Source organism: Salvelinus fontinalis, chromosome 24 (genome assembly GCF_029448725.1).
Source record: "Salvelinus fontinalis isolate EN_2023a chromosome 24, ASM2944872v1, whole genome shotgun sequence".
NCBI classification, from domain to species: Eukaryota; Metazoa; Chordata; class Actinopteri; order Salmoniformes; family Salmonidae; genus Salvelinus; species Salvelinus fontinalis.
The window spans coordinates 9867599-9892945 of record NC_074688.1 but is presented as its reverse complement, the minus strand read 5'-3'; the positions used below and the strand labels follow the sequence as shown (position 1 = coordinate 9892945).

Genomic DNA, 25347 nt, shown 5'->3' with positions numbered 1-25347 from the left:
TATACTGTAGATACTGGAGGGGTACACTGTAGATACTGGAGGGGTATGGATACTGGAGGGGTATGGATACTGGAGGGGTATACTGTAGATACTGGAGGGGTAGACTGTAGATACTGGAGGGTTATACTGTAGATACTGGAGGGTTAAACTGTAGATACTGGAGGGGTAGACTGTAGATACTGGAGGGGTATACTATAGATACTGGAGGGGTATACTGTAGATACTGAGGGGTATGGATACTGGAGGGGTAGACTGTAGATACTGGAGGGGTAGACTTTAGATACTGGAGGGTTATACTGTAGATACTGGAGGGTTATACTGTAGATACTGGAGGGGTATACTGTAGATACTGGAGGGGTATACTGTAGATACTGGAGGGGTATACTGTAGATACTGGAGGGGTAGACTGTAGATACTGGAGGGGTAGACTGTAGATACTGGAGGGTTATACTGTAGATACTGGAGGGGTAGACTGTAGATACTGGAGGGTTATACTGTAGATACTGGAGGGTTATACTGTAGATACTGGAGGGTTATACTGTAGATACTGGAGGGGTAGACTGTAGATACTGGAGGGGTATGGATACTGGAGGGGTATACTGTAGATACTGGAGGGGTATGGATACTGGAGGGGTATACTGTAGATACTGGAGGGTTATACTGTAGATACTGGAGGGGTAGACTGTAGATACTGGAGGGGTAGACTGTAGATACTGGAGGGGTAGACTTTAGATACTGGAGGGGTATACTGTAGATACTGGAGGGGTATACTGTAGATACTGGAGGGGTATACTGTAGATACTGGAGGGGTAGACTGTAGATACTGGAGGGGTATACTGTAGATACTGGAGGGGTATACTGTAGATACTGGAGGGGTATACTGTAGATACTGAGGGGTATGGATACTGGAGGGGTAGACTGTAGATACTGGAGGGGTAGACTTTAGATACTGGAGGGGTACACTGTAGATACTGGAGGGGTAGACTGTAGATACTGGAGGGGTATACTGTAGATACTGGAGGGGTATACTGTAGATACTGGAGGGGTATACTGCAGATACTGGAGGGGTATGGATACTGGAGGGGTATACTGTAGATACTGGAGGGGTATACTGTAGATACTGGAGGGGTAGACTGTAGATACTGGAGGGGTAGACTGTAGATACTGGAGGGGTAGACTGTAGATACTGGAGGGGTATGGATACTGGAGGGGTATACTGTAGATACTGGAGGGGTATACTGTAGATACTGGAGGGTTATACTATGGATACTGGAGGGGTATGGATACTGGAGGGGTATACTGTAGATACTGGAGGGGTATGGATACTGGAGGGGTATGGATACTGGAGGGGGATATACTGTAGATACTGGAGGGGTATACTGTAGATACTGGAGGGGTATACTGTAGATACTGGAGGGGTATACTGTAGATACTGGAGGGGTAGACTGTAGATACTGGAGGGGTAGACTGTAGATACTGGAGGGGTATACTGTAGATACTGGAGGGGTAGACTGTAGATACTGGAGGGGTAGACTGTAGATACTGGAGGGTTATACTTTAGATACTGGAGGGGTATGGATACTGGAGGGGTAGACTGTAGATACTGGAGGGGTATACTGTAGATACTGGAGGGGTATACTGTAGATACTGGAGGGGTATACTGTATATACTGGAGGGTTAAACTGTAGATACTGGAGGGTTATACTGTAGATACTGGAGGGTTATACTGTAGATACTGGAGGGGTAGACTGTAGATACTGGAGGGGTAGACTGTAGATACTGGAGGGGTATGGATACTGGAGGGGTATACTGTAGATACTGGAGGGGTATACTGTAGATACTGGAGGGGTATACTTTAGATACTGGAGGGGTATGGATACTGGAGGGGTAGACTGTAGATACTGGAGGGGTAGACTGTAGATACTGGAGGGTTAAACTTTAGATACTGGAGGGGTATGGATACTGGAGGGGTAGACTGTAGATACTGGAGGGGTATACTGTAGATACTGGAGGGGTACACTGTAGATACTGGAGGGGTATGGATACTGGAGGGGTGTGGATACTGGAGGGGTATACTGTAGATACTGGAGGGGTAGACTGTAGATACTGGAGGGTTATACTGTAGATACTGGAGGGTTAAACTGTAGATACTGGAGGGGTAGACTGTAGATACGGGAGGGGTATACTATAGATACTGGAGGGGTATACTGTAGATACTGAGGGGTATGGATACTGGAGGGGTAGACTGTAGATACTGGTGGGGGAGACTTTAGATACTGGAGGGGTATACTGTAGATACTGGAGGGTTATACTGTAGATACTGGAGGGGTATACTGTAGATACTGGAGGGGTATACTGTAGATACTGGAGGGGTATACTGTAGATACTGGAGGGGTATACTGTAGATACTGGAGGGGTAGACTGTAGATACTGGAGGGGTAGACTGTAGATACTGGAGGGGTAGACTGTAGATACTGGAGGGGTATGGATACTGGAGGGGTATACTGTAGATACTGGAGGGGTATACTGTAGATACTGGAGGGTTATACTGTAGATACTGGAGGGGTATGGATACTGGAGGGGTATGGATACTGGAGGGGTATACTGTAGATACTGGAGGGGTATGGATACTGGAGGGGTATGGATACTGGAGGGGGATATACTGTAGATACTGGAGGGGTATACTGTAGATACTGGAGGGGTATACTGTAGATACTGGAGGGGTATACTGTAGATACTGGAGGGGTAGACTGTAGATACTGGAGGGGTAGACTGTAGATACTGGAGGGGTAGACTGTAGATACTGGAGGGTTATACTTTAGATACTGGAGGGGTATGGATACTGGAGGGGTAGACTGTAGATACTGGAGGGGTATACTGTAGATACTGGAGGGGTATACTGTAGATACTGGAGGGGTATACTGTATATACTGGAGGGTTAAACTGTATATACTGGAGGGTTAAACTGTAGATACTGGAGGGTTATACTGTAGATACTGGAGGGTTATACTGTAGATACTGGAGGGGTAGACTGTAGATACTGGAGGGGTAGACTGTAGATACTGGAGGGGTATGGATACTGGAGGGGTATACTGTAGATACTGGAGGGGTATACTGTAGATACTGGAGGGGTATACTTTAGATACTGGAGGGGTATGGATACTGGAGGGGTAGACTGTAGATACTGGAGGGGTAGACTGTAGATACTGGAGGGTTAAACTTTAGATACTGGAGGGGTATGGATACTGGAGGGGTAGACTGTAGATACTGGAGGGGTATACTGTAGATACTGGAGGGGTACACTGTAGATACTGGAGGGGTATGGATACTGGAGGGGTATGGATACTGGAGGGGTATACTGTAGATACTGGAGGGGTAGACTGTAGATACTGGAGGGTTATACTGTAGATACTGGAGGGTTAAACTGTAGATACTGGAGGGGTAGACTGTAGATACTGGAGGGGTATACTATAGATACTGGAGGGGTATACTGTAGATACTGAGGGGTATGGATACTGGAGGGGTAGACTGTAGATACTGGAGGGGTAGACTTTAGATACTGGAGGGGTATACTGTAGATACTGGAGGGTTATACTGTAGATACTGGAGGGGTATACTGTAGATACTGGAGGGGTATACTGTAGATACTGGAGGGGTATACTGTAGATACTGGAGGGGTAGACTGTAGATACTGGAGGGGTAGACTGTAGATACTGGAGGGTTATACTGTAGATACTGGAGGGGTAGACTGTAGATACTGGAGGGTTATACTGTAGATACTGGAGGGGTAGACTGTAGATACTGGAGGGGTATGGATACTGGAGGGGTATACTGTAGATACTGGAGGGGTATGGATACTGGAGGGGTATACTGTAGATACTGGAGGGTTATACTGTAGATACTGGAGGGGTAGACTGTAGATACTGGAGGGGTAGACTTTAGATACTGGAGGGGTATACTGTAGATACTGGAGGGGTATACTGTAGATACTGGAGGGTTATACTGTAGATACTGGAGGGGTATACTGTAGATACTGGAGGGGTATACTGTAGATACTGGAGGGGTATACTGTAGATACTGGAGGGGTAGACTGTAGATACTGGAGGGGTAGACTGTAGATACTGGAGGGTTATACTGTAGATACTGGAGGGGTAGACTGTAGATACTGGAGGGTTATACTGTAGATACTGGAGGGGTAGACTGTAGATACTGGAGGGGTAGACTGTAGATACTGGAGGGGTATGGATACTGGAGGGGTATACTGTAGATACTGGAGGGGTATGGATACTGGAGGGGTATACTGTAGATACTGGAGGGTTATACTGTAGATACTGGAGGGGTAGACTGTAGATACTGGAGGGGTAGACTTTAGATACTGGAGGGGTATACTGTAGATACTGGAGGGGTATACTGTAGATACTGGAGGGGTATACTGTAGATACTGGAGGGGTATACTGTAGATACTGGAGGGGTATACTGTAGATACTGGAGGGGTATACTGTAGATACTGGAGGGGTATGGATACTGGAGGGGTAGACTGTAGATACTGGAGGGGTATACTGTAGATACTGGAGGGTTAAACTGTAGATACTGGAGGGGTATACTGTAGATACTGGAGGGGTATACTGTAGATACTGGAGGGGTATACTGTAGATACTGGAGGGGTATGGATACTGGAGGGTTATACTGTAGACACTGGAGGGGTATACTGTAGATACTGGAGGGGTATACTGTAGATACTGGAGGGGTATACTGTAGATACTGGAGGGGTACACTGTAGATACTGGAGGGGTATACTGTAGATACTGGAGGGCTATACTGTAGATACTGGAGGGGTATACTGTAGATACTGGAGGGGTATACTGTAGATACTGGAGGGGTAGACTGTAGATACTGGAGGGGTAGACTGTAGATACTGGAGGGGTAGACTGTAGATACTGGAGGGGTATGGATACTGGAGGGGTATACTGTAGATACTGGAGGGGTAGACTGTAGATACTGGAGGGGTATGGATACTGGAGGGTTAAACTGTAGATACTGGAGGGGTATACTGTAGATACTGGAGGGTTATACTGTAGATACTGGAGGGGTATGGATACTGGAGGGGTATGGATACTGGAGGGGTATGGATACTGGAGGGGTATGGATACTGGAGGGGTATACTGTAGATACTGGAGGGGTATACTGTAGATACTGGAGGGGTATACTGTAGATACTGGAGGGGTAGACTGTAGATACTGGAGGGGTAGACTGTAGATACTGGAGGGGTAGACTGTAGATACTGGAGGGGTAGACTGTAGATACTGGAGGGGTATACTGTAGATACTGGAGGGGTATACTGTAGATACTGGAGGGTTAAACTGTAGATACTGGAGGGGTAATATTATTCTACCTTTATTTCAACAAGGAACACAGACTGAGACCAAGGTCTCTTTTACAGCTGGGCCCTGCGTATACATGTTTACACATACAGTTTAGGTACAATGATTAAGAAACTACACAAGACAAACAAAACCATCACAGATAACACAAAAAAATACAGCAGCAGATTATTACATTTACACACAGGTTATTCCCCTAACAGCGCAAGAACTTGCATTACGCAAAACAGTTACAGGCAATACAAAAATAAAAATCCTCCAATAAATGTTTAAAATGGGCAAGGGGGACAAGAGTCTCAAGTTTAAGTTTAGTCTGCAGGCTATTCCATAGGCAGGGAGCGTAACAGGAGAAGGCAGCCATACCCAACTCTGTGGAAATCGCATGGGCCTCAAGTGTAATCCATGTTGAGACCTGGTTTTAGGAATTATAATTATAATATTGATGAGTGATGATACATAAGAAGGTAGCTTATTCAGAAGTGCTTTATAGACAAACACGAGAGTATGTTGTTCTCGTCTCATGGACAGCGAAGTCCAACCCACATATTGATATAAAACACAGTGGTGAGTTCTGTAGCTAGCACTCGTAATAAACCTAAGTGAGCAATGATAAGTAGCATCCAGCGATTTAAGTGTTGATGCCGTAGCATGCATGTAAATAATATCCCCATAATCTATAACAGACATAAAAGTAGCTTGCACAATTTGTCTTCTATTTGTAGAGGACAAACATGTCCTGTTTCTATAGAGGAAGCCGTTTTTCAAAGTTTGTCAACATGCATTTTAAAAGACAGTTTATCATCCAACAATATCCCTATGTATTTATATGCAGAGACCTGATTAATTCGAGAACCATCTAAGCTCGTAAGTGCAAGTGTATTTTCAACCAACTTTTTGAACCTATTAAAAATCATAAAATGTGTTTTCTTTGCATTTAAAACAAGTTTCAGCTGTATTAAAGACCCTTGTAATATCTTAAAATCTGTCTCCAATAGTGATAATGCCTGGGCAGCCGTTGAAGCGATAGAGTACATGACAGTGTCATCAGCATATAAATGCATTTGACACTTTCTTATCTCATCACCGATATTGTTTTTGTAGAGAGTGAACATAGATACTGTAGGGGTATGGATGCTGTTAGGGTTAAGGTTAGGTTGGAGGTAGGTCAGACTAGGGTTATATAAAGGGTTAAATTGGAGGTAGGTCAGATTAGGGTTATATAAAGGTTAAGTTAAGGTTAGGTTGGAGGTAGGTCAGATTAGGGTTATATAAAGGTTAAATTAAGGTTAGGTTGGAGGTAGGTCAGATTAGGGTTATATAAAGGTTAAATTAAGATTAGGTTGGAGGTAGGTCCGACTAGGGTTATATAAAGGTTAAATTAAGGTTAGGTTGGAGGTAGGTCAGATTAGGGTTATATAAAGGGTTAAGTTAAGGTTAGGTTGGAGGTAGGTCCGACTAGGGTTATATAAAAGGTTGTTCTTACGTTGTTGAGCTCTCTCTGGTTGCCGTAGAGGGGGTGATATTTGCGGTATTTGCCCTGTCTGTATTTGGAGCTGATGAATCGTCGGCGGTCTTCGCTGCAGCTGGTCGGACTCAGCGCCTCGCTGGGAGGGATGTTCGCCGCCCAGAACCTGTTCAGACGCTCGTTTCCAAGCAACAGGAACACCTGGGGGACAGGTGAGGGGGGAGGTTAGATAGGGACACCAAATCTCTGTCTGTCTGTTTTAATATTCTTGTGAGTACCAGAAGTCTTGACAAGAATATTAAATCAACAAAAATGTTGAGAAGTGAGGACACTTGTAAAAAATACTATTTTAGGCTTAGGGGTTAGGTTAAGGGTCAGGGTTAGAGTTAGGGGTTAATGTTTTAGGGTTAGGGAAAATAGGAGTTTGAATGGGAATCAATTGTTGGTCCTCAAAAAGTCTTCACAAGTATAGTAAAACATAGCTGTGCGTGTGTGCGTGTGCGTGTGCGTGTGCGTGCGCGTGTGTGTGTGTGTGTGTGTACCTGTATAAGCTCCTCTGTCCACACCTTCCTGTCCATCTTCAGACTGCGCACCTTGGAGATGCTGGGGCCCAATCCCCGATGCTCTCCTACAACACACACACACACACGCAAAAAATACATAATTCTATGACTGCATTCTGTGTATAATAGAGAAACAGGTCCAACCAAAGGTCAGTGGATCTGAAAGTTCTAATACTATCTGATGACAGTAAACACACTGACCTGCACAGCGTTTGCAGACCACCACACACAGGTTGATGGCAGCCCACTCAGGTTTGTCGGCGCCACAGTCGGCACAGCAACTGTTGCTAGGCTCCGCCCAGATTTGATTAGCCACCTCGCTATTGGACAGAGCTTCTCCAATCGCGTCACGCATCGCTTCTACCCACTGCTCCTTATGTTGTTCCGAATCCGCTAGAAAACTACACACACACACACACAGTCTTGTACAGCTAACCTTGTGGAGACACATAATTCAGACACATTATTATTATATTTTTAATTTATTTAACCTTTATTTAACTTGGCAAGTCAGTTAAGAACAAATTCATATTTACAATGATGGCCTAGGAACCATGGGTTAACTGCCTTGTTCAGGAGCAGAACAACACATTTTTGCCTTGTTAGCTCGGGGATTTGATTACTAGCCCAACGCTCTAACCACTAGGCTACGTGCCCTAACCCCTAACCCTAACCCCTAGCTCCTAAACCTAATTGTAACCCTAGCTTCTAAACCTAATTCTATCCCTAGCTCCTAAACCTAATTCTAACCATAGCTCCTAAACCTAATTCTAACCTTAACCCTAAGTCTCTGAACACTGAGAAATGTCGGACCTCTCACAAGCTCTCTCGTTCTACAGACACACACACAAACAGAAGTGGCCTCTGAACAGCTTGACTCAGACCCTCACGGTTTAGTACTTCCTCTTCTCTCACACACACACACACACACACACACACACACACACACACACACACACACACACACACACACACACACACACACACACACACACACACACACACACACACACACACACACACACAGAGTAATCCGGTCAAGCTGAACACTCCCTCTCTAACCTTGCTGGTTGTGTTTCTGAATGTGTGTGTGGTGTATGGGTGTAAACCTGAAGATGCGGTAGGGTGTATGGGTGTAAACCTGAAGATGCGGTAGGGTGTATGGGTGTAAACCTGAAGATGCGGTAGGGTGTATGGGTGTAAACCTGAAGATGCGGTAGGGTGTATGGGTGTAAACCTGAAGATGCGGTAGGGTGTATGGGTGTAAACCTGAAGATGCGGTAGGGTGTATGGGCGTAAACCTGAAGATGCGGTAGGGTGTATGGGCGTAAACCTGAAGATGCGGTAGGGTGTATGGGTGTAAACCTGAAGATGCGGTAGGGTGTATGGGTGTAAACCTGCAGATGCGGTAGGGTGTATGGGCGTAAACCTGAAGATGCGGTAGGGTGTATGGGCGTAAACCTGAAGATGCGGTAGGGTGTATGGGCGTAAACCTGAAGATGCGGTAGGGTGTATGGGCGTAAACCTGAAGACGCGGTAGGGTGTATGGGCGTAAACCTGAAGATGCGATAGGGTGTATGGGTGTAAACCTGAAGATGCGGTAGGGTGTATGGGTGTAAACCTGAAGATGCGGTAGGGTGTATGGGTGTAAACCTGAAGATGCGATAGGGTGTATGGGTGTAAACCTGAAGATGCGGTAGGGTGTATGGGTGTAAACCTGAAGATGCGGTAGGGTGTATGGGTGTAAACCTGAAGATGCGGTAGGGTGTATGGGCGTAAACCTGAAGATGCGGTAGGGTGTATGGGCGTAAACCTGAAGATGCGGTAGAGTGTATGGGCGTAAACCTGAAGATGCGGTAGGGTGTGGTCAGATCAAAGCTGCGGCGGTCAGTGACTTTCACGTTTCCTACATTCATGTCGATAGACGTGATACCGATGCCAAGGCGGTAGTCCTGGAAACAGAACACACACATTACACAGCTGACATCACCCACTACAGCAACCAATAAGATCTGCTCTTGTTCATGATCAGAGCTGGGTTCAAATATATGCATATTTAACTATTTGTTATTTAGTGTGTCTTTACACAGGCAGCCTTGCTAAAATGTTTTTAAAAAAACAGTTTTTGCTTTGTCAGTATAGGGTATGGTATGTAGATTGATGAGGGGGGAAAACGATTTAATCAATTTTAGAGTAAGGCTGTAACGTAACAAAATGTGGACAAAGTCAAGGGGTCAGAAAACTTTGCGAATGCACTGTATATACAAAATTATACATACATACATACATACATACATACATATATATATATATGTATGTATGTATGTATGTATGTATGTATGTATAATTTTGTATATACAGTGCATTCGCAAAGTTTTCTGACCCCTTGACTTGATATATATATATATATATATATATATATATATATATATATATATATATATATATATATATATATATATATATATATATATATATATATATATATATATATATATATATATATATATATATATATATATATATATATATATATATATATATATATATATATATTGGGAACTGGAAATAATCCAGACATTGATGGAAACTACAATCTGCCATATTTAAGCTGATCTACCCACAAAAAAAATAGGTTTGAAATCTTCCTAGAAGTGACACAGGGTTGACGGAGAGACACTTGAATTTTGGCACTTTACTTTAAGCCTTTATTGAATTCTCCATTTGGTCTGTATTAAAGGGCACTTTACTTTAAGCCTTTATTGAATTCTCCATTTGGTCTGTATTAAAGGGCACTTTACTTTAAGCCTTTATTGAATTCTCCATTTGGTCTGTATTAAAGGGCACTTTACTTTAAGCCTTTATTGAATTCTCCATTTGGTCTGTATTAAAGGGCTCTTTATGTAACATAACAGGCTTTTAGAATTCTATTATTGGATTATTATTATTATATATATACACAATTTCTACTTCAAAATATCAAACGGACACAAAAGACACTCATTTAGTGGAACGAACCAAATAGCCAAAACTAAAAAATTATGCAAAATGTATTGCCGGACATTATTGGAGTTAAAGCGAGAGAAATGTTGCCTATTCACATCTCATATGTTGCCTGATTACAATATTTTATCTTGATACGTTAATAAATAAATGCTTTGTTAATTTTGGCATGTTTAACTGCCTACGTACCGTACATCACAAGCCCATAATAAGTAAATAGGGCAAGCTGGCTGGCTTCTAGTACTGTTAGCTAGCCAGATTGATGTCAATTCTATCTTGCATAATATTCATTTTAGGTCATTTTTGCCTGTTTAACTAGCTGGCTAGCTAGATTACTATGATTCACATTTACTCATTCTAGCTGATAATTATGAAGTAAAACATTTGTCCTGGCTGGAAGAAGGTTCAGTGAATGAGGGGCAGCGTGAGGTAATACAGTAGGGGGCGGAGCAGCGTGAGGTAATACAGTAGGGGGAGGAGCAGCGTGAGGTAATACAGTAGGGGGAGGAGCAGCGTGAGGTAATACAGTAGGGGGAGGAGCAGCGTGAGGTAATACAGTAGGGGGAGGAGCAGCGTCAGGTAATACAGTAGGGGGAGGAGCAGCGTGAGGTAATACAGTAGGGGGAGTGCGAGTGGTTCTCAAATGTAATGTTTTATGCGTTCTCCACACTCGTCCTCACAACAACGTACTCAAGAGAACATGGTCGGAGAATGCACTCAAAGCATGAGCGTGTGGAGCACGGTAGTATTGGTATTGAGAAACACCCATTGTTTCAAATAGCCCTAGGACCAAACAGACTAGGCTTCAAATGTATAGAGTATGTACATATTTGTCTCTGAAAACACACACACCTCCATGTTCTTGTAGAGGAAGACCTTGTCTCCGGAGACAACTGTGTAGAGTTTGGAGCGCAGGCCCCTCAGCTCCAGGTAACCCTGCTGTTCAGGGGTCAGGGGTGAACCAGGGGTCAGAAAGGAAGGCGGGATCAATGAGGTCATCTCCCTGCTGCCTTCCTGGCGCCCCCTAGTGAAGTTCTGCAGCACTGCTACCCACTCATTCCTCTCAGCTACACACACACACACACACACACACACACACACACACACACACACACACACACACACACACACACACACACACACACACACACACACACACACAAAGAGTGATTTAGCATGCAGCAGCGTGATATGAACAGCTTGATGCTGATGTCTGCATTATGGGCAGATGAGTTGCTGTTTCTACAGTTCTCATTTTCATCCCGATGGAGCTGATTCAGAACGGGTGGGTTTCAGGCTTGCCGTTTTGTGTTAAGAGAAACAAAACAACTGTGTGTGTCTTTGCACATTTTAGCTGACACAGTCTCACTCAGCAGCGCCAGGATTACAATATTGGCTGGGCCAGAGACATTTTTGGCCATGATAAAAGTATTTTTTCTGATTGAAATGTTTCAAATTGCCATAAGAATAGGTTGGAGTGCACTGGGGACAATGATAATCCACGAGACAGCGAATCAGAAGGAGGCATGTTCTAATGGCATCTATTAAACGCCCATACAGCCTAACAAAATACACCCACCTTGGCGGCCCTGGTAAACTACCCAAAATACACCCACCCACCTTGGCGGCCCTTGTAAACTACCCAAAATACACCCATAACGGATACAAATGTTTTACTAATCAAACATGCATTCAAAACACGGGGCTTTTAAGCGATTATTCTAGTCAATCATTTATTGTTTAATTATTCAAGGCTCCCTTTGATATTTCATTTCAGAATAAAATGCTTGACTGTATTTAAAGGCGTGGATGACTCGTATGCTGTGTAATTAGCCTACATGAATGATTGATTATATTGAAGTTAAGACCGATGAAACAGGACGCGCTCTCACAGCTTGATAGATTATATAAGGCTACTATAGACTATGATGGCTCCTCTTTCAGCCAAATATGTATTTGCCTGCCATAGCCTGAGGCACACTGAATAAGAACATCTGCATAGTAAATAGTAACTTACTTATTATTAGTATTATTGTTATGACTATTATTGTTAATTCTATTTTTATTGCTGTTTATCATTCCAAACATTAGTGGAATGGGTAGCAGGGTGATGGTAATGACAGCAGTTTAGTGGTGGTAGTAGTAGTAGTGGTATGGGTAGCAGGGTGATGGTAATGACAGCAGTTTAGTGGTGGTGGTAGTAGTAGTGGTATGGGTAGCAGGGTGATGGTAATGACAGCAGTTTAGTGGTGGTGGTGGTGGTGGTAGTACGGGTAGCAGGGTGATGGTAATGACAGCAGTTTAGTGGTGGTGGTGGTAGTAGTGGTATGGGTAGCAGGGTGATGGTAATGACAGCAGTTTAGTGGTGGTGGTAGTAGTAGTGGTATGGGTAGCAGGGTGATGGTAATGACAGCAGTTTAGTGGTGGTGGTGGTGGTGGTAGTACGGGTAGCAGGGTGATGGTAATGACAGCAGTTTAGTGGTGGTGGTAGTAGTAGTGGTATGGGTAGCAGGGTGATGGTAATGACAGCAGTTTAGTGGTGGTGGTAGTAGTAGTAGTGGTATGGGTAGCAGGGTGATGGTAATGACAGCAGTTTAGTGGTGGTGGTGGTGGTGGTGGTAGTAGTAGTGGTATGGGTAGCAGGGTGATGGTAATGACAGCAGTTTAGTGGTGGTGGTGGTGGTGGTAGTAGTAGTGGTATGGGTAGCAGGGTGATGGTAATGACAGCAGTTTAGTGGTGGTGGTGGTAGTAGTGGTATGGGTAGCAGGGTGATGGTTATGATAGCAGTTTAGTGGTGGTAGTAGTAGTAGTGGTATGGGTAGCAGGGTGATGGTAATGATAGCAGTTTAGTGGTGGTGGTAGTAGTAGTGGTACGGGTAGCAGGGTGATGGTAATGACAGCAGTTTAGTGGTGGTGGTAGTAGTAGTGGTATGGGTAGCAGGGTGATGGTAATGACAGCAGTTTAGTGGTGGTGGTGGTGGTAGTAGTAGTGGTATGAGTAGTAGCAGGGTGATGGTAATGACAGCAGTTTAGTGGTGGTGGTGGTGGTGGTGGTAGTAGTGGTACGGGTAGCAGGGTGATGGTAATGACAGCAGTTTAGTGGTGGTGGTGGTAGTAGTAGTGGTACGGGTAGCAGGGTGATGGTAATGACAGCAGTTTAGTGGTGGTGGTGGTAGTACGGGTAGCAGGGTGATGGTAATGACAGCAGTTTAGTGGTGGTAGTAGTAGTGGTACGGGTAGCAGGGTGATGGTAATGACAGCAGTTTAGTGGTGGTGGTAGTAGTAGTGGTATGGGTAGCAGGGTGATGGTAATGACAGCAGTTTAGTGGTGGTGGTGGTGGTAGTAGTGGTATGGGTAGCAGGGTGATGGTAATGACAGCAGTTTAGTGGTGGTAGTAGTAGTGGTATGGGTAGCAGGGTGATGGTAATGACAGCAGTTTAGTGGTGGTGGTAGTAGTAGTGGTATGGGTAGCAGGGTGATGGTAATGACAGCAGTTTAGTGGTGGTGGTAGTAGTAGTGGTATGGGTAGCAGGGTGATGGTAATGACAGCAGTTTAGTGGTGGTGGTAGTAGTAGTGGTATGGGTAGCAGGGTGATGGTAATGACAGCAGTTTAGTGGTGGTGGTAGTAGTAGTAGTGGTATGGGTAGCAGGGTGATGGTAATGACAGCAGTTTAGTGGTGGTGGTGGTAGTACGGGTAGCAGGGTGATGGTAATGACAGCAGTTTAGTGATGGTGGTGGTAGTAGTGGTATGGGTAGCAGGGTGATGGTAATGACAGCAGTTTAGTGGTGGTGGTGGTAGTAGTGGTATGGGTAGCAGGGTGATGGTAATGACAGCAGTTTAGTGGTGGTGGTGGTGGTGGTAGTAGTAGTGGTATGGGTAGCAGGGTGATGGTAATGACAGCAGTTTAGTGGTGGTGGTGGTAGTACGGGTAGCAGGGTGATGGTAATGACAGCAGTTTAGTGGTGGTGGTGGTAGTACGGGTAGCAGGGTGATGGTAATGACAGCAGTTTAGTGGTGGTGGTGGTAGTACGGGTAGCAGGGTGATGGTAATGACAGCAGTTTAGTGGTGGTGGTGGTGGTAGTAGTAGTGGTACGGGTAGCAGGGTGATGGTAATGACAGCAGTTTAGTGGTGGTGGTGGTGGTGGTAGTAGTAGTGGTATGGGTAGCAGGGTGATGGTAATGACAGCAGTTTAGTGGTGGTGGTGGTGGTAGTAGTAGTGGTACGGGTAGCAGGGTGATGGTAATGACAGCAGTTTAGTGGTGGTGGTGGTGGTAGTACGGGTAGCAGGGTGATGGTAATGACAGCAGTTTAGTGGTGGTGGTAGTAGTAGTAGTGGTACGGGTAGTAGGGTGATGGTAATGACAGCAGTTTAGTGGTGGTGGTGGTGGTGGTGGTAGTAGTGGTATGGGTAGCAGGGTGATGGTTATGATAGCAGTTTAGTGGTGGTGGTAGTAGTAGTGGTATGGGTAGCAGGGTGATGGTAATGACAGCAGTTTAGTGGTGGTGGTAGTAGTAGTAGTGGTATGGGTAGCAGGGTGATGGTAATGACAGCAGTTTAGTGGTGGTGGTGGTAGTACGGGTAGCAGGGTGATGGTAATGACAGCAGTTTAGTGATGGTGGTGGTAGTAGTGGTATGGGTAGCAGGGTGATGGTAATGACAGCAGTTTAGTGGTGGTGGTGGTAGTAGTGGTATGGGTAGCAGGGTGATGGTAATGACAGCAGTTTAGTGGTGGTGGTGGTGGTGGTAGTAGTAGTGGTATGGGTAGCAGGGTGATGGTAATGACAGCAGTTTAGTGGTGGTGGTGGTAGTACGGGTAGCAGGGTGATGGTAATGACAGCAGTTTAGTGGTGGTGGTGGTAGTACGGGTAGCAGGGTGATGGTAATGACAGCAGTTTAGTGGTGGTGGTGGTAGTACGGGTAGCAGGGTGATGGTAATGACAGCAGTTTAGTGGTGGTGGTGGTGGTAGTAGTAGTGGTACGGGTAGCAGGGTGATGGTAATGACAGCAGTTTAGTGGTGGTGGTGGTGGTGGTAGTAGTAGTGGTATGGGTAGCAGGGTGATGGTAATGACAGCAGTTTAGTGGTGGTGGTGGTGGTAGTAGTAGTGGTACGGGTAGCAGGGTGATGGTAATGACAGCAGTTTAGTGGTGGTGGTGGTGGTAGTACGGGTAGCAGGGTGATGGTAATGACAGCAGTTTAGTGGTGGTGGTAGTAGTAGTAGTGGTACGGGTAGTAGGGTGATGGTAATGACAGCAGTTTAGTGGTGGTGGTGGTGGTGGTGGTAGTAGTGGTATGGGTAGCAGGGTGATGGTTATGATAGCAGTTTAGTGGTGGTGGTAGTAGTAGTGGTATGGGTAGCAGGGTGATGGTAATGACAGCAGTTTAGTGGTGGTGGTGGTAGTAGTGGTACGGGTAGTAGGGTGATGGTAATGACAGCAGTTTAGTGGTGGTGGTGGTGGTAGTAGTGGTATGGGTAGCAGGGTGATGGTAATGACAGCAGTTTAGTGGTGGTGGTGGTAGTAGTAGTGGTATGGGTAGCAGGGTGATGGTAATGACAGCAGTTTAGTGGTGGTGGTGGTGGTAGTAGTGGTATGGGTAGCAGGGTGATGGTAATGACAGCAGTTTAGTGGTGGTGGTGGTAGTAGTAGTGGTATGGGTAGCAGGGTGATGGTAATGACAGCAGTTTAGTGGTGGTGGTGGTGGTAGTAGTGGTATGGGTAGCAGGGTGATGGTAATGACAGCAGTTTAGTGGTGGTGGTGGTAGTAGTAGTGGTATGGGTAGCAGGGTGATGGTAATGACAGCAGTTTAGTGGTGGTGGTGGTAGTAGTAGTGGTATGGGTAGCAGGGTGATGGTAATGACAGCAGTTTAGTGGTGGTGGTGGTAGTAGTGATGTAATTATGATGGAGGTTGTAGTAGTAGTGATGATGGTAGTTGTAGTTGTAATGATGATGGTAGTTGTAGTAATGATGTAATGGTAGTAGTAGTAATGATGACAGTAGTTGTAGTACTGATGTAATGGTAGTAGTAGTAGTAATGATGATGGTAGTAGTAGTACTGATGTAATGGTAGTAGTAGTAGTAATGATGATGGTAGTAGTAGTACTGATGTAATGGTAGTAGTAGTAGTAATGATGATGGTAGTTGTAGTAGTAGTGATGATGGTAGTTGTAGTTGTAATGATGATGGTAGTTGTAGTAATGATGTAATGGTAGTAGTAGTAATGATGACAGTAGTTGTAGTACTGATGTAATGGTAGTAGTAGTAGTAATGATGATGGTAGTAGTAGTACTGATGTAATGGTAGTAGTAGTAGTAATGATGATGGTAGTAGTAGTACTGATGTAATGGTAGTAGTAGTAGTAATGATGATGGTAGTAGAAGTAATGATGATGGTAGTTGTAGTAATGATGTAATGGTAGTAGTAGTAATGATGATGGTAGTTGTAGTACTGATGTAATGGTAGTAGTAGTAATGATGATGGTAGTTGTAGTACTGATGTAATGGTAGTAGTAGTAATGATGATGGTAGTTGTAGTATTAGTAATGATGATGGTAGTTGTAGTAATGATGATGGTAGTAGTAGTAATGATGATGGTAGTTGTAGTACTGATGTAATGGTAGTAGTAGTAGTAGTAGTAATGATGATGGTAGTTGTAGTACTGATGTAATGGTAGTAGTAGTAATAATGATGATAGTAGTTGTAGTACTGATGTAATGGTAGTAGTAGTAGTAATGATGATGGTAGTTGTAGTACTGATGTAATGGTAGTAGTAGTAATGATGATGGTAGTTGTAGTACTGATGTAATGGTAGTAGTAGTAATAATGATGATAGTAGTTGTAGTACTGATGTAATGGTAGTAGTAGTAATAATGATGATAGTAGTTGTAGTACTGATGTAATGGTAGTAGTAGTAGTAGTAATAATGATGATGGTAGTTGTAGTACTGATGTAATGGTAGGAGTAGTAGTAGTAATGATGATGGTAGTTGTAGTACTGATGTAATGGTAGTAGTAGTAGTAGTAATGATGATGGTAGTTGTAGTACTGATGTAATGGTAGTAGTAGTAGTAGTAATGATGATGGTAGTTGTAGTACTGATGTAATGGTAGTAGTAGTAGTAGTAATGATGATGGTAGTTGTAGTACTGATGTAATGGTAGTAGTAGTAGAAGTAATGATGATAGTAGTTGTAGTACTGATGTAATGGTAGTAGTAGTAGTAGTAGTAATGATGATGTAGTTGTAGTACTGATGTAATGGTAGTAGTAGTAATGATGATGGTAGTTGTAGTACTGATGTAATGGTAGTAGTAGTAGTAGTAATGGTGATGGTAGTTGTAGTACTGATGTAATGGTAGTAGTAGTAGTAGTAATGGTGATGGTAGTTGTAGTACTGATGTAATGGTAGTAGTAGTACTGATGTAATGGTAGTAGTCGTAGTAGTAATGATGATGGTAGTTGTAGTAATGATGTAATGGTAGTTGTAGTAATGATGATGGTAGTTGTAGTACTGATGTAATGGTAGTAGTAGTAATGATGATGGTAGTAGTAGTACTGATGTAATGGTAGTAGTAGTAATAATGATGATGGTAGTTGTAGTACTGATGTAATGGTAGTAGTAGTAATAATGATGATAGTAGTTGTAGTACTGATGTAATGGTAGTAGTAGTAGTAATGATGATGGTAGTTGTAGTACTGATGTAATGGTAGTAGTAGTAATGATGATGGTAGTTGTAGTACTGATGTAATGGTAGTATTAGTAATGATGATGGTAGTTGTAGTATTAGTAATGATGATGGTAGTTGTAGTAATGATGATGGTAGTTGTAGTACTGATGTAATGGTAGTAGTAGTAGTAATGATGATGGTAGTTGTAGTACTGATGTAATGGTAGTTGTAGTAGTAATGATGATGGTAGTTGTAGTACTGATGTAATGGTAGTAGTAGTAATAATGATGATAGTAGTTGTAGTACTGATGTAATGGTAGTAGTAGTAATAATGATGATAGTAGTTGTAGTACTGATGTAATGGTAGTAGTAGTAGTAGTAATGATGATGGTAGTTGTAGTACTGATGTAATGGTAGGAGTAGTAGTAGTAATGATGATGGTAGTTGTAGTACTGATGTAATGGTAGTAGTAGTAGTAGTAATGATGATGGTAGTTGTAGTACTGATGTAATGGTAGTAGTAGTAGTAGTAATGATGATGGTAGTTGTAGTACTGATGTAATGGTAGTAGTAGTAGTAATGATGATGGTAGTTGTAGTACTGATGTAATGGTAGTAGTAGTGGTAATGATGATGGTAGTTGTAGTACTGATGTAATGGTAGTAGTAGTAGAAGTAATGATGATAGTAGTTGTAGTACTGATGTAATGGTAGTAGTAGTAGTAGTAGTAATGATGATGTAGTTGTAGTACTGATGTAATGGTAGTAGTAGTAGTAGTAATGGTGATGGTAGTTGTAGTACTGATGTAATGGTAGTAGTAGTAGTAGTAATGATGATGGTAGTTGTAGTACTGATGTAATGGTAGTAGTAGTAGTAGTAGTAATGGTGATGGTAGTTGTAGTACTGATGTAATGGTAGTAGTAGTAATGATGATAGTAGTTGTAGTACTGATGTAATGGTAGTAGTAGTGGTAATGATGATAGTAGTTGTAGTACTGATGTAATGGTAGTAGTCGTAGTAGTAATGATGATGGTAGTTGTAGTACTGATGTAATGGTAGTAGTAGTAATGATGATGGTAGTTGTAGTATTAGTAATGATGATGGTAGTTGTAGTACTGATGTAATGGTGGTAGTAGTAATGATGATGGTAGTTGTAGTAGTAGTAATGATGATGGTAGTTGTAGTACTGATGTAATGGTAGTAGTAGTAGTAGTAATGATGATGGTATTTGTAGTAATGATGATGGTAGTTGTAGTACTGATGTAATGGTAGTAGTAGTAGTAGTAATGATGATGGTATTTGTAGTAATGATGATGGTAGTTGTAGTAATGATGATGGTAGTAGTAGTAGTAATGATGATGGTAGTTGTAGTAGTAATGATGATGGTAGTTGTAGTAGTAATGATGATGGTAGTTGTAGTAATGATGATGGTAGTTGTAGTAATGATGATGGTAGTAGTAGTAATGATGATGTTATTTGTAGTAATGATGATGGTAGTTGTAGTAATGATGATGGTAGTAGTAGTAATGATGATGGTAGTAGTAGTAATGATGATGGTAGTAGTAGTAATGATGATGTTATTTGTAGTAATGATGATGGTAGTTGTAGTAATGATGATGGTAGTAGTAGTAATGATGATGGTAGTAGTAGTAATGATGATGGTAGTAGTAGTAATGATGATGGTAGTTGTAGTATTGATGATGGTAGTTGTAGTAATGATGATGGTAGTTGTAGTAATGATGATGGTAGTTGTAGTAACGATGATGGTAGTATTAGTAATGATGATGGTAGTTGTAGTACTGATGATGGTAGTAGTAGTAATGATGATGGTAGTTGTAGTAATGATGATGGTAGTTGTAGTAATGATGATGGTAGTTGTAGTACTGATGATGGTAGTAGTAGTAATGATGATGGTAGTAGTAGTAATGATGATGGTAGTTGTAGTAATGATGATGGTAGTTGTAGTAATGATGATGGTAGTATTAGTAATGATGATGGTAGTTGTATTACTGATGATGGTAGTAGTAGTAATGATGATGGTAGTTGTAGTAATGATGATGGTAGTTGTAGTACTGATGTAATGGTAGTAGTAGTAGTAGTAATGATGATGGTAGTTGTAGTACTGATGTAATGGTAGTAGTAGTAGTAGTAATGATGATGGTAGTTGTAGTACTGATGTAAATGGTAGTAGTAGTACTGATGTAATGGTAGTAGTCGTAGTAATGATGATGGTAGTTGTAGTACTGATGTAATGGTAGTAGTAGTAGTAATGATGATGGTAGTTGTAGTACTGATGTAATGGTGGTAGTAGTAATGATGATGGTAGTTGTAATACTGATGTAATGGTAGTAGTAGTAGTAATGATGATGGTAGTTGTAATACTGATGTAATGGTAGTAGTAGTAATGATGATGGTAGTAGTAGTAATGATGATGGTAGTAGTAGTAATGATGATGGTAGTTGTAGTAATGATGATGGTAGTTGTAATACTGATGTAATGGTAGTAGTAGTAATGATGATGGTAGTTGTAGTAATGATGATGGTAGTAGTAGTAATGATGATGGTAGTAGTAGTAATGATGATGGTAGTAGTAGTAATGATGATGGTAGTTGTAGTACTGATGTAATGGTGGTAGTAGTAGTAGTAATGATGATGGTAGTAGTAGTAATGATGATGGTAGTAGTAGTAATGATGATGGTAGTAGTAGTAATGATGATGGTAGTAGTAGTAATGATGATGGTAGTAGTAGTAATGATGATGGTAGTTGTAGTAATGATGATGGTAGTAGTAGTAATGATGATGGTAGTAGTAGTAATGATGATGGTAGTAGTAGTAATGATGATGGTAGTAGTAGTAATGATGATGGTAGTTGTAGTAATGATGATGGTAGTAGTAGTAATGATGATGGTACTAGTAGTAATGATGATGGTAGTTGTAGTACTGATGTAATGGTGGTAGTAGTAGTAGTAATGATGATGGTAGTAGTAGTAATGATGATGGTAGTTGTAATACTGATGTAATGGTAGTAGTAGTAATGATGATGGTAGTTGTAGTATTAGTAATGATGATGGTAGTTGTAGTAATGGTGATGGTAGTAGTAGTACTGATGTAATGGTAGTTGTAGTAATGGTGATGGTAGTTGTAGTAATGATGATGGTAGTTGTAGTACTGATGTAATGGTAGTAGTAGTAATGATGATGGTAGTTGTAGTATTAGTAATGGTGATGGTATTTGTAGTAATGATGATGGTAGTTGTAGTAATGATGATGGTAGTTGTAGTATTAGTAATGATGATGGTAGTTGTAGTATTAGTAATGATGATGGTAGTTGTAGTACTGATGTAATGGTGAAGATGACAGTTACTTTGTTATAAGTTAGTAATAGTTTCATTTTCCATGTTTAGCTTTTTATATTTATTATATTTCTACTAATGACTGTTAACATTTTATTGTTGTTATGTTTGTATTATTATTTATTACCATTTCATATTATTATTTGTTATTGTTAATAATTTTATTACAATGTATATTGTATACATTGTTGCTTTGGCAATATTGACAATGTTTTTCATGCCAATAAAGCAGCATGAATTTGATTTACTTGATTTAGGATACGTTATTGCAAGCTAAATGTTTCTGATCAGTGATAGATGAGTAAACTAATCAAATGAGCTATACCACCTCCACTTATTTGCCAAGCCAGAGATCAATTAACCAAATATACAGACGGGAGATTTGGTGAATCAAAATCACATTTAGGTTGGGAGTAGCGCAGGCTACTGCGAGAGTGAAGCTACATAACACGCTAGCAAACTGTTATGATCAGCTAATCTATCACACACACACACACACACACACACACACACACACACACACAGATCAATTTGTTTACTGTGAAATAGCATTGTATCTGGTCAAACACCATTTTTTCCAGAAGTTTACTAAGGGTTGGTAACAGGCCGATTGGTCGGCTATTTGAGTCAGTAAAGGGCTTTACTATTCGTGGGTAGCGGAATGACTTTAGCTTCCCTCCAGGCCTGAGGGCACACTTTCTAGTAGGCTTAAATTGAAGATGTGGCAAATAGCAGTGGCAATATCGTCTGCTAGCACAGACTACTACGAGAGTGATGAGCAAAATCCACTTGTTAAGCTACATAACATGCTAGCAAAATGTTCTGATCAGCTAATCTATGAGAAAACTAGAAGAAATATGATCATTTGCCCCTACCTTAACTAACATTTCCCCCAGCCTAATTGTTACCAAATATCCAAACGGAGAATCAGTGAAAACCAATTGACATTGATTGATTTATCAAGAGTCCCCCACACTCGTATCATCTAAACGGTGCTGATATGACCATCTCTTTCATTATTATTGATAGGACTTTGGGTGTTTCAGTAAGCAACAATATGATACATGGCTTCAATTGCATTAGCCTACTTTTTTCAAATAATTTGCTCATTGATCAAAACGAAGGTAAGTTTTCCTCTGTCCTCGCTTCTGTAAGACCAGAACTGTTTCCTCGTCTCCTCACTCAGCTGCGACCCGCCTCCGCCAGCTGCATTGTTCTCAACACTAGTTTAAATCAATATACTGTTTTCTAGAAATCGGGGTTCGGGCTCATTACATTTCTGTGATTTCAGACCGGGCTTGGGTTGGACCGGGCTGTAATTGTCAGGCCTGATGAGAACTCTAGCTGTTTCTCATCTCTGTTACACAACCACCCCACCACAGGTCTCTATAAAGAAACACAGAGTACTTATCATCTGACTAACAGTAGAAGAGAAGGGCGCACTGAGGGACCTGGGTGTATTCAACCATGGCTCAAACCATGTTGCTGTGTTTACTTGTGGTCAAGGCTTCTGGGCTGACAACTAGAGAACAGCAACAAAGGATGAACACACACACACGGACTCACAGTCGCTCTCGGCTTTGAAGAGAAAGGTTCGGTTGGCTGTGACCACCTCAAACTTCTGCTCCCCCACGTTGGTCACCCCCGTAATGGCAGCCGTTGGTATGATCCTCTTAGAGTATACCTCCTGTAACACAACACACCATGACTCATAGGACCGCTCTCTCTCTCTCTCTCACACACACACACACACACACACACACACACACACACACACACACACACACACACACACACACACACACACACACACACACACACAGCCAGACCATCAACAGAGAAACCACAATACAGAGAAACACTAAACACTAATCCACTCTAACATCCTGACCTAGTTAATGTATAGACTAACAGGACTGTGTAGACGGCTGATGGCTTCCGCACCTTATCGTTGTCAAAGTATCTCAGGTAGTCAACATCCAGCTTCACCCATCTCCTCTGGTAGTACAGAGACCTGCACACACATACACACAGTTAGGGGTCATATACTGGATGTGTGTGTGTGTGTGTGTGTGTGTGTGTGTGTGTGTGTGTGTGTGTGTGTGTGTGTGTGTGTGTGTGTGTGTGTGTGTGTGTGTGTGTGTGTGTGTGTGTGTGTGTGTGTGTGTGTGTGTGTGTGTGTGTGTGTGTGTGTGTGTGTGTGTGTGTGTGTGTGTTATGTACCCCTGGGTTGGGTTCTTATCCAGCCAGCCAATCTTTAGAACAGGGCAGGGTTCAGGGGAGGGGCAATCTCTAGGGGGCGGGGCCAGGACCCTGCCTCTGACCGGCAGGTAGACACTACCCTGGAGCGTACTCAGACCATAGTCCTGCCACGAGCTCCGACTGAGAAAGAGGAGAGAGGAGAGAGGAGAGAGGAGAGAGGAGAGAGGAGAGAGGAGAGAGAGAGCGAAAGCAGGGGAGAGAGAGCAAGAGAAAGAGTTATTCCCTCTCTCGCTACAGGAACAAAGATGTCACCAGAGGTCAGGGGAGACTCACTGGCTGCTGATTGGCTCGTTGTCATCGTCCAATAGTTCATCGTCGCTGCAGAGAGAGTTGTACCGTCCCTTCCCCCACCCCGGCACTGGCAGGAACACATCCTATTGGACAACACAGCCGTCACTGAGACACAGCAACACAATAACATTACAGCACTCTAGCACATACTCACGATACACACACACTCTTACTCTGTCTGCCATGTTCACAGACTGGGGCTTGGAGTAGACTTGGTCTGGATCTTCATAGTCATCTGAACTGTCACCTGACCCTGAGAGAGACACCGAGACAGAGAGACAAAGAAACAGACACGGAGACAGAGAGACAGAGAGACAAAGAAACAGACACGGAGACAGAGAGACAGAGAGAGAGAGAGACAGAGAGAGACACACCGAGACAAAGAAACAGACACAGAGACAGAGAGACAGAGAGAGAGAGAGACAGAGAGAGACACACCGAGACAAAGAAACAGACACAGAGACAGAGAGAGACAGACAAAGAAACAGACACGGAGACAGAGAAGCACCGAGACAAAGAGAAAGACACGGAGACAGAGAGAGAGACAGAGAAGCACCGAGACAAAGAGAAAGACACGGATACAGAGAGAGAGACAGAGAAGCACCGAGACAAAGAGAAAGACACGGATACAGAGAGAGAGACAGAGAAGGACCGAGACAAAGAGAAAGACACGGAGACAGAGAGAGAGACAGAGAAAGGGAGACAGAAAAGAGAAGAAGACGTGAGAGTTCAGAGATCACTTCTGAGCTACAGTCCCAGCCCCTGAGACAGGACAGGTTCAGCAGCATCAGTTAGAAGAGTCTGTTTGAAGAAAGACATTCAACAGTATCTGCTGTCTAACAACAAGACAACAGTTAGTGTATATCAGTCTCTCTCTGTCCACACCTTGCCATCATTCCACTAGTAGACAAAGTCAGAAACAACATGTCAGCATAACTTTATCTAGTTATTTTTTTATATTAGATAGGTCCAATTACAGTTAAAACAGAGTGACAGAGAGAGACATCCCAACATCAACTGAACACTTTAATAACGACATAACCATAGAAAAACATGTAGATGACAAGTGGAGGAGATGTAGGGTTAGGGGTGAAGGAGTTTGTAGATTGTAGGGTTAGGGGTGAAGGAGTTTTTAGATTGTAGGGTTAGGGGTGGAGGAGTTTGTAGATTGAGGGTTAGGGGTGGAGGAGTTTGTAGATTGTAGGGTTAGGGGTGAAGGAGTTTGTAGATTGTAGGGTTAGGGGTGAAGGAGTTTGTAGATTGTAGGGTTAGGGGTGGAGGAGTTTGTAGATTGTAGGGTTAGGGGTGAAGGAGTTTTTAGATTGTAGGGTTAGAGGTGAAGGAGTTTGTAGATTGTAGGGTT

The 25347-nt window shown here is 42.6% G+C and overlaps 1 protein-coding gene across 8 annotated transcripts in view; it reads right to left on the bottom strand.

Annotated features, from left to right (window-relative positions):
• Positions 1-25347, bottom strand: part of LOC129821892 (arf-GAP with Rho-GAP domain, ANK repeat and PH domain-containing protein 1-like) — a 121116-nt gene that overhangs the window by 70231 nt on the left and 25538 nt on the right. For all 8 annotated transcript variants that reach the window (XM_055879615.1, XM_055879619.1, XM_055879616.1 and 5 more), the window contains 10 exons: positions 24158-24237; positions 23967-24067; positions 23655-23813; positions 23376-23445; positions 22998-23118; positions 11265-11479; positions 9255-9361; positions 7611-7810; positions 7389-7474; positions 6865-7047 (listed from right to left, as the gene is read on the bottom strand). In XM_055879615.1, coding sequence (XP_055735590.1) covers positions 6865-7047; positions 7389-7474; positions 7611-7810; positions 9255-9361; positions 11265-11479; positions 22998-23118; positions 23376-23445; positions 23655-23813; positions 23967-24067; positions 24158-24237 — 1322 coding nt within the window. The remainder of the gene's footprint in view (positions 1-6864; positions 7048-7388; positions 7475-7610; positions 7811-9254; positions 9362-11264; positions 11480-22997; positions 23119-23375; positions 23446-23654; positions 23814-23966; positions 24068-24157; positions 24238-25347) is intronic.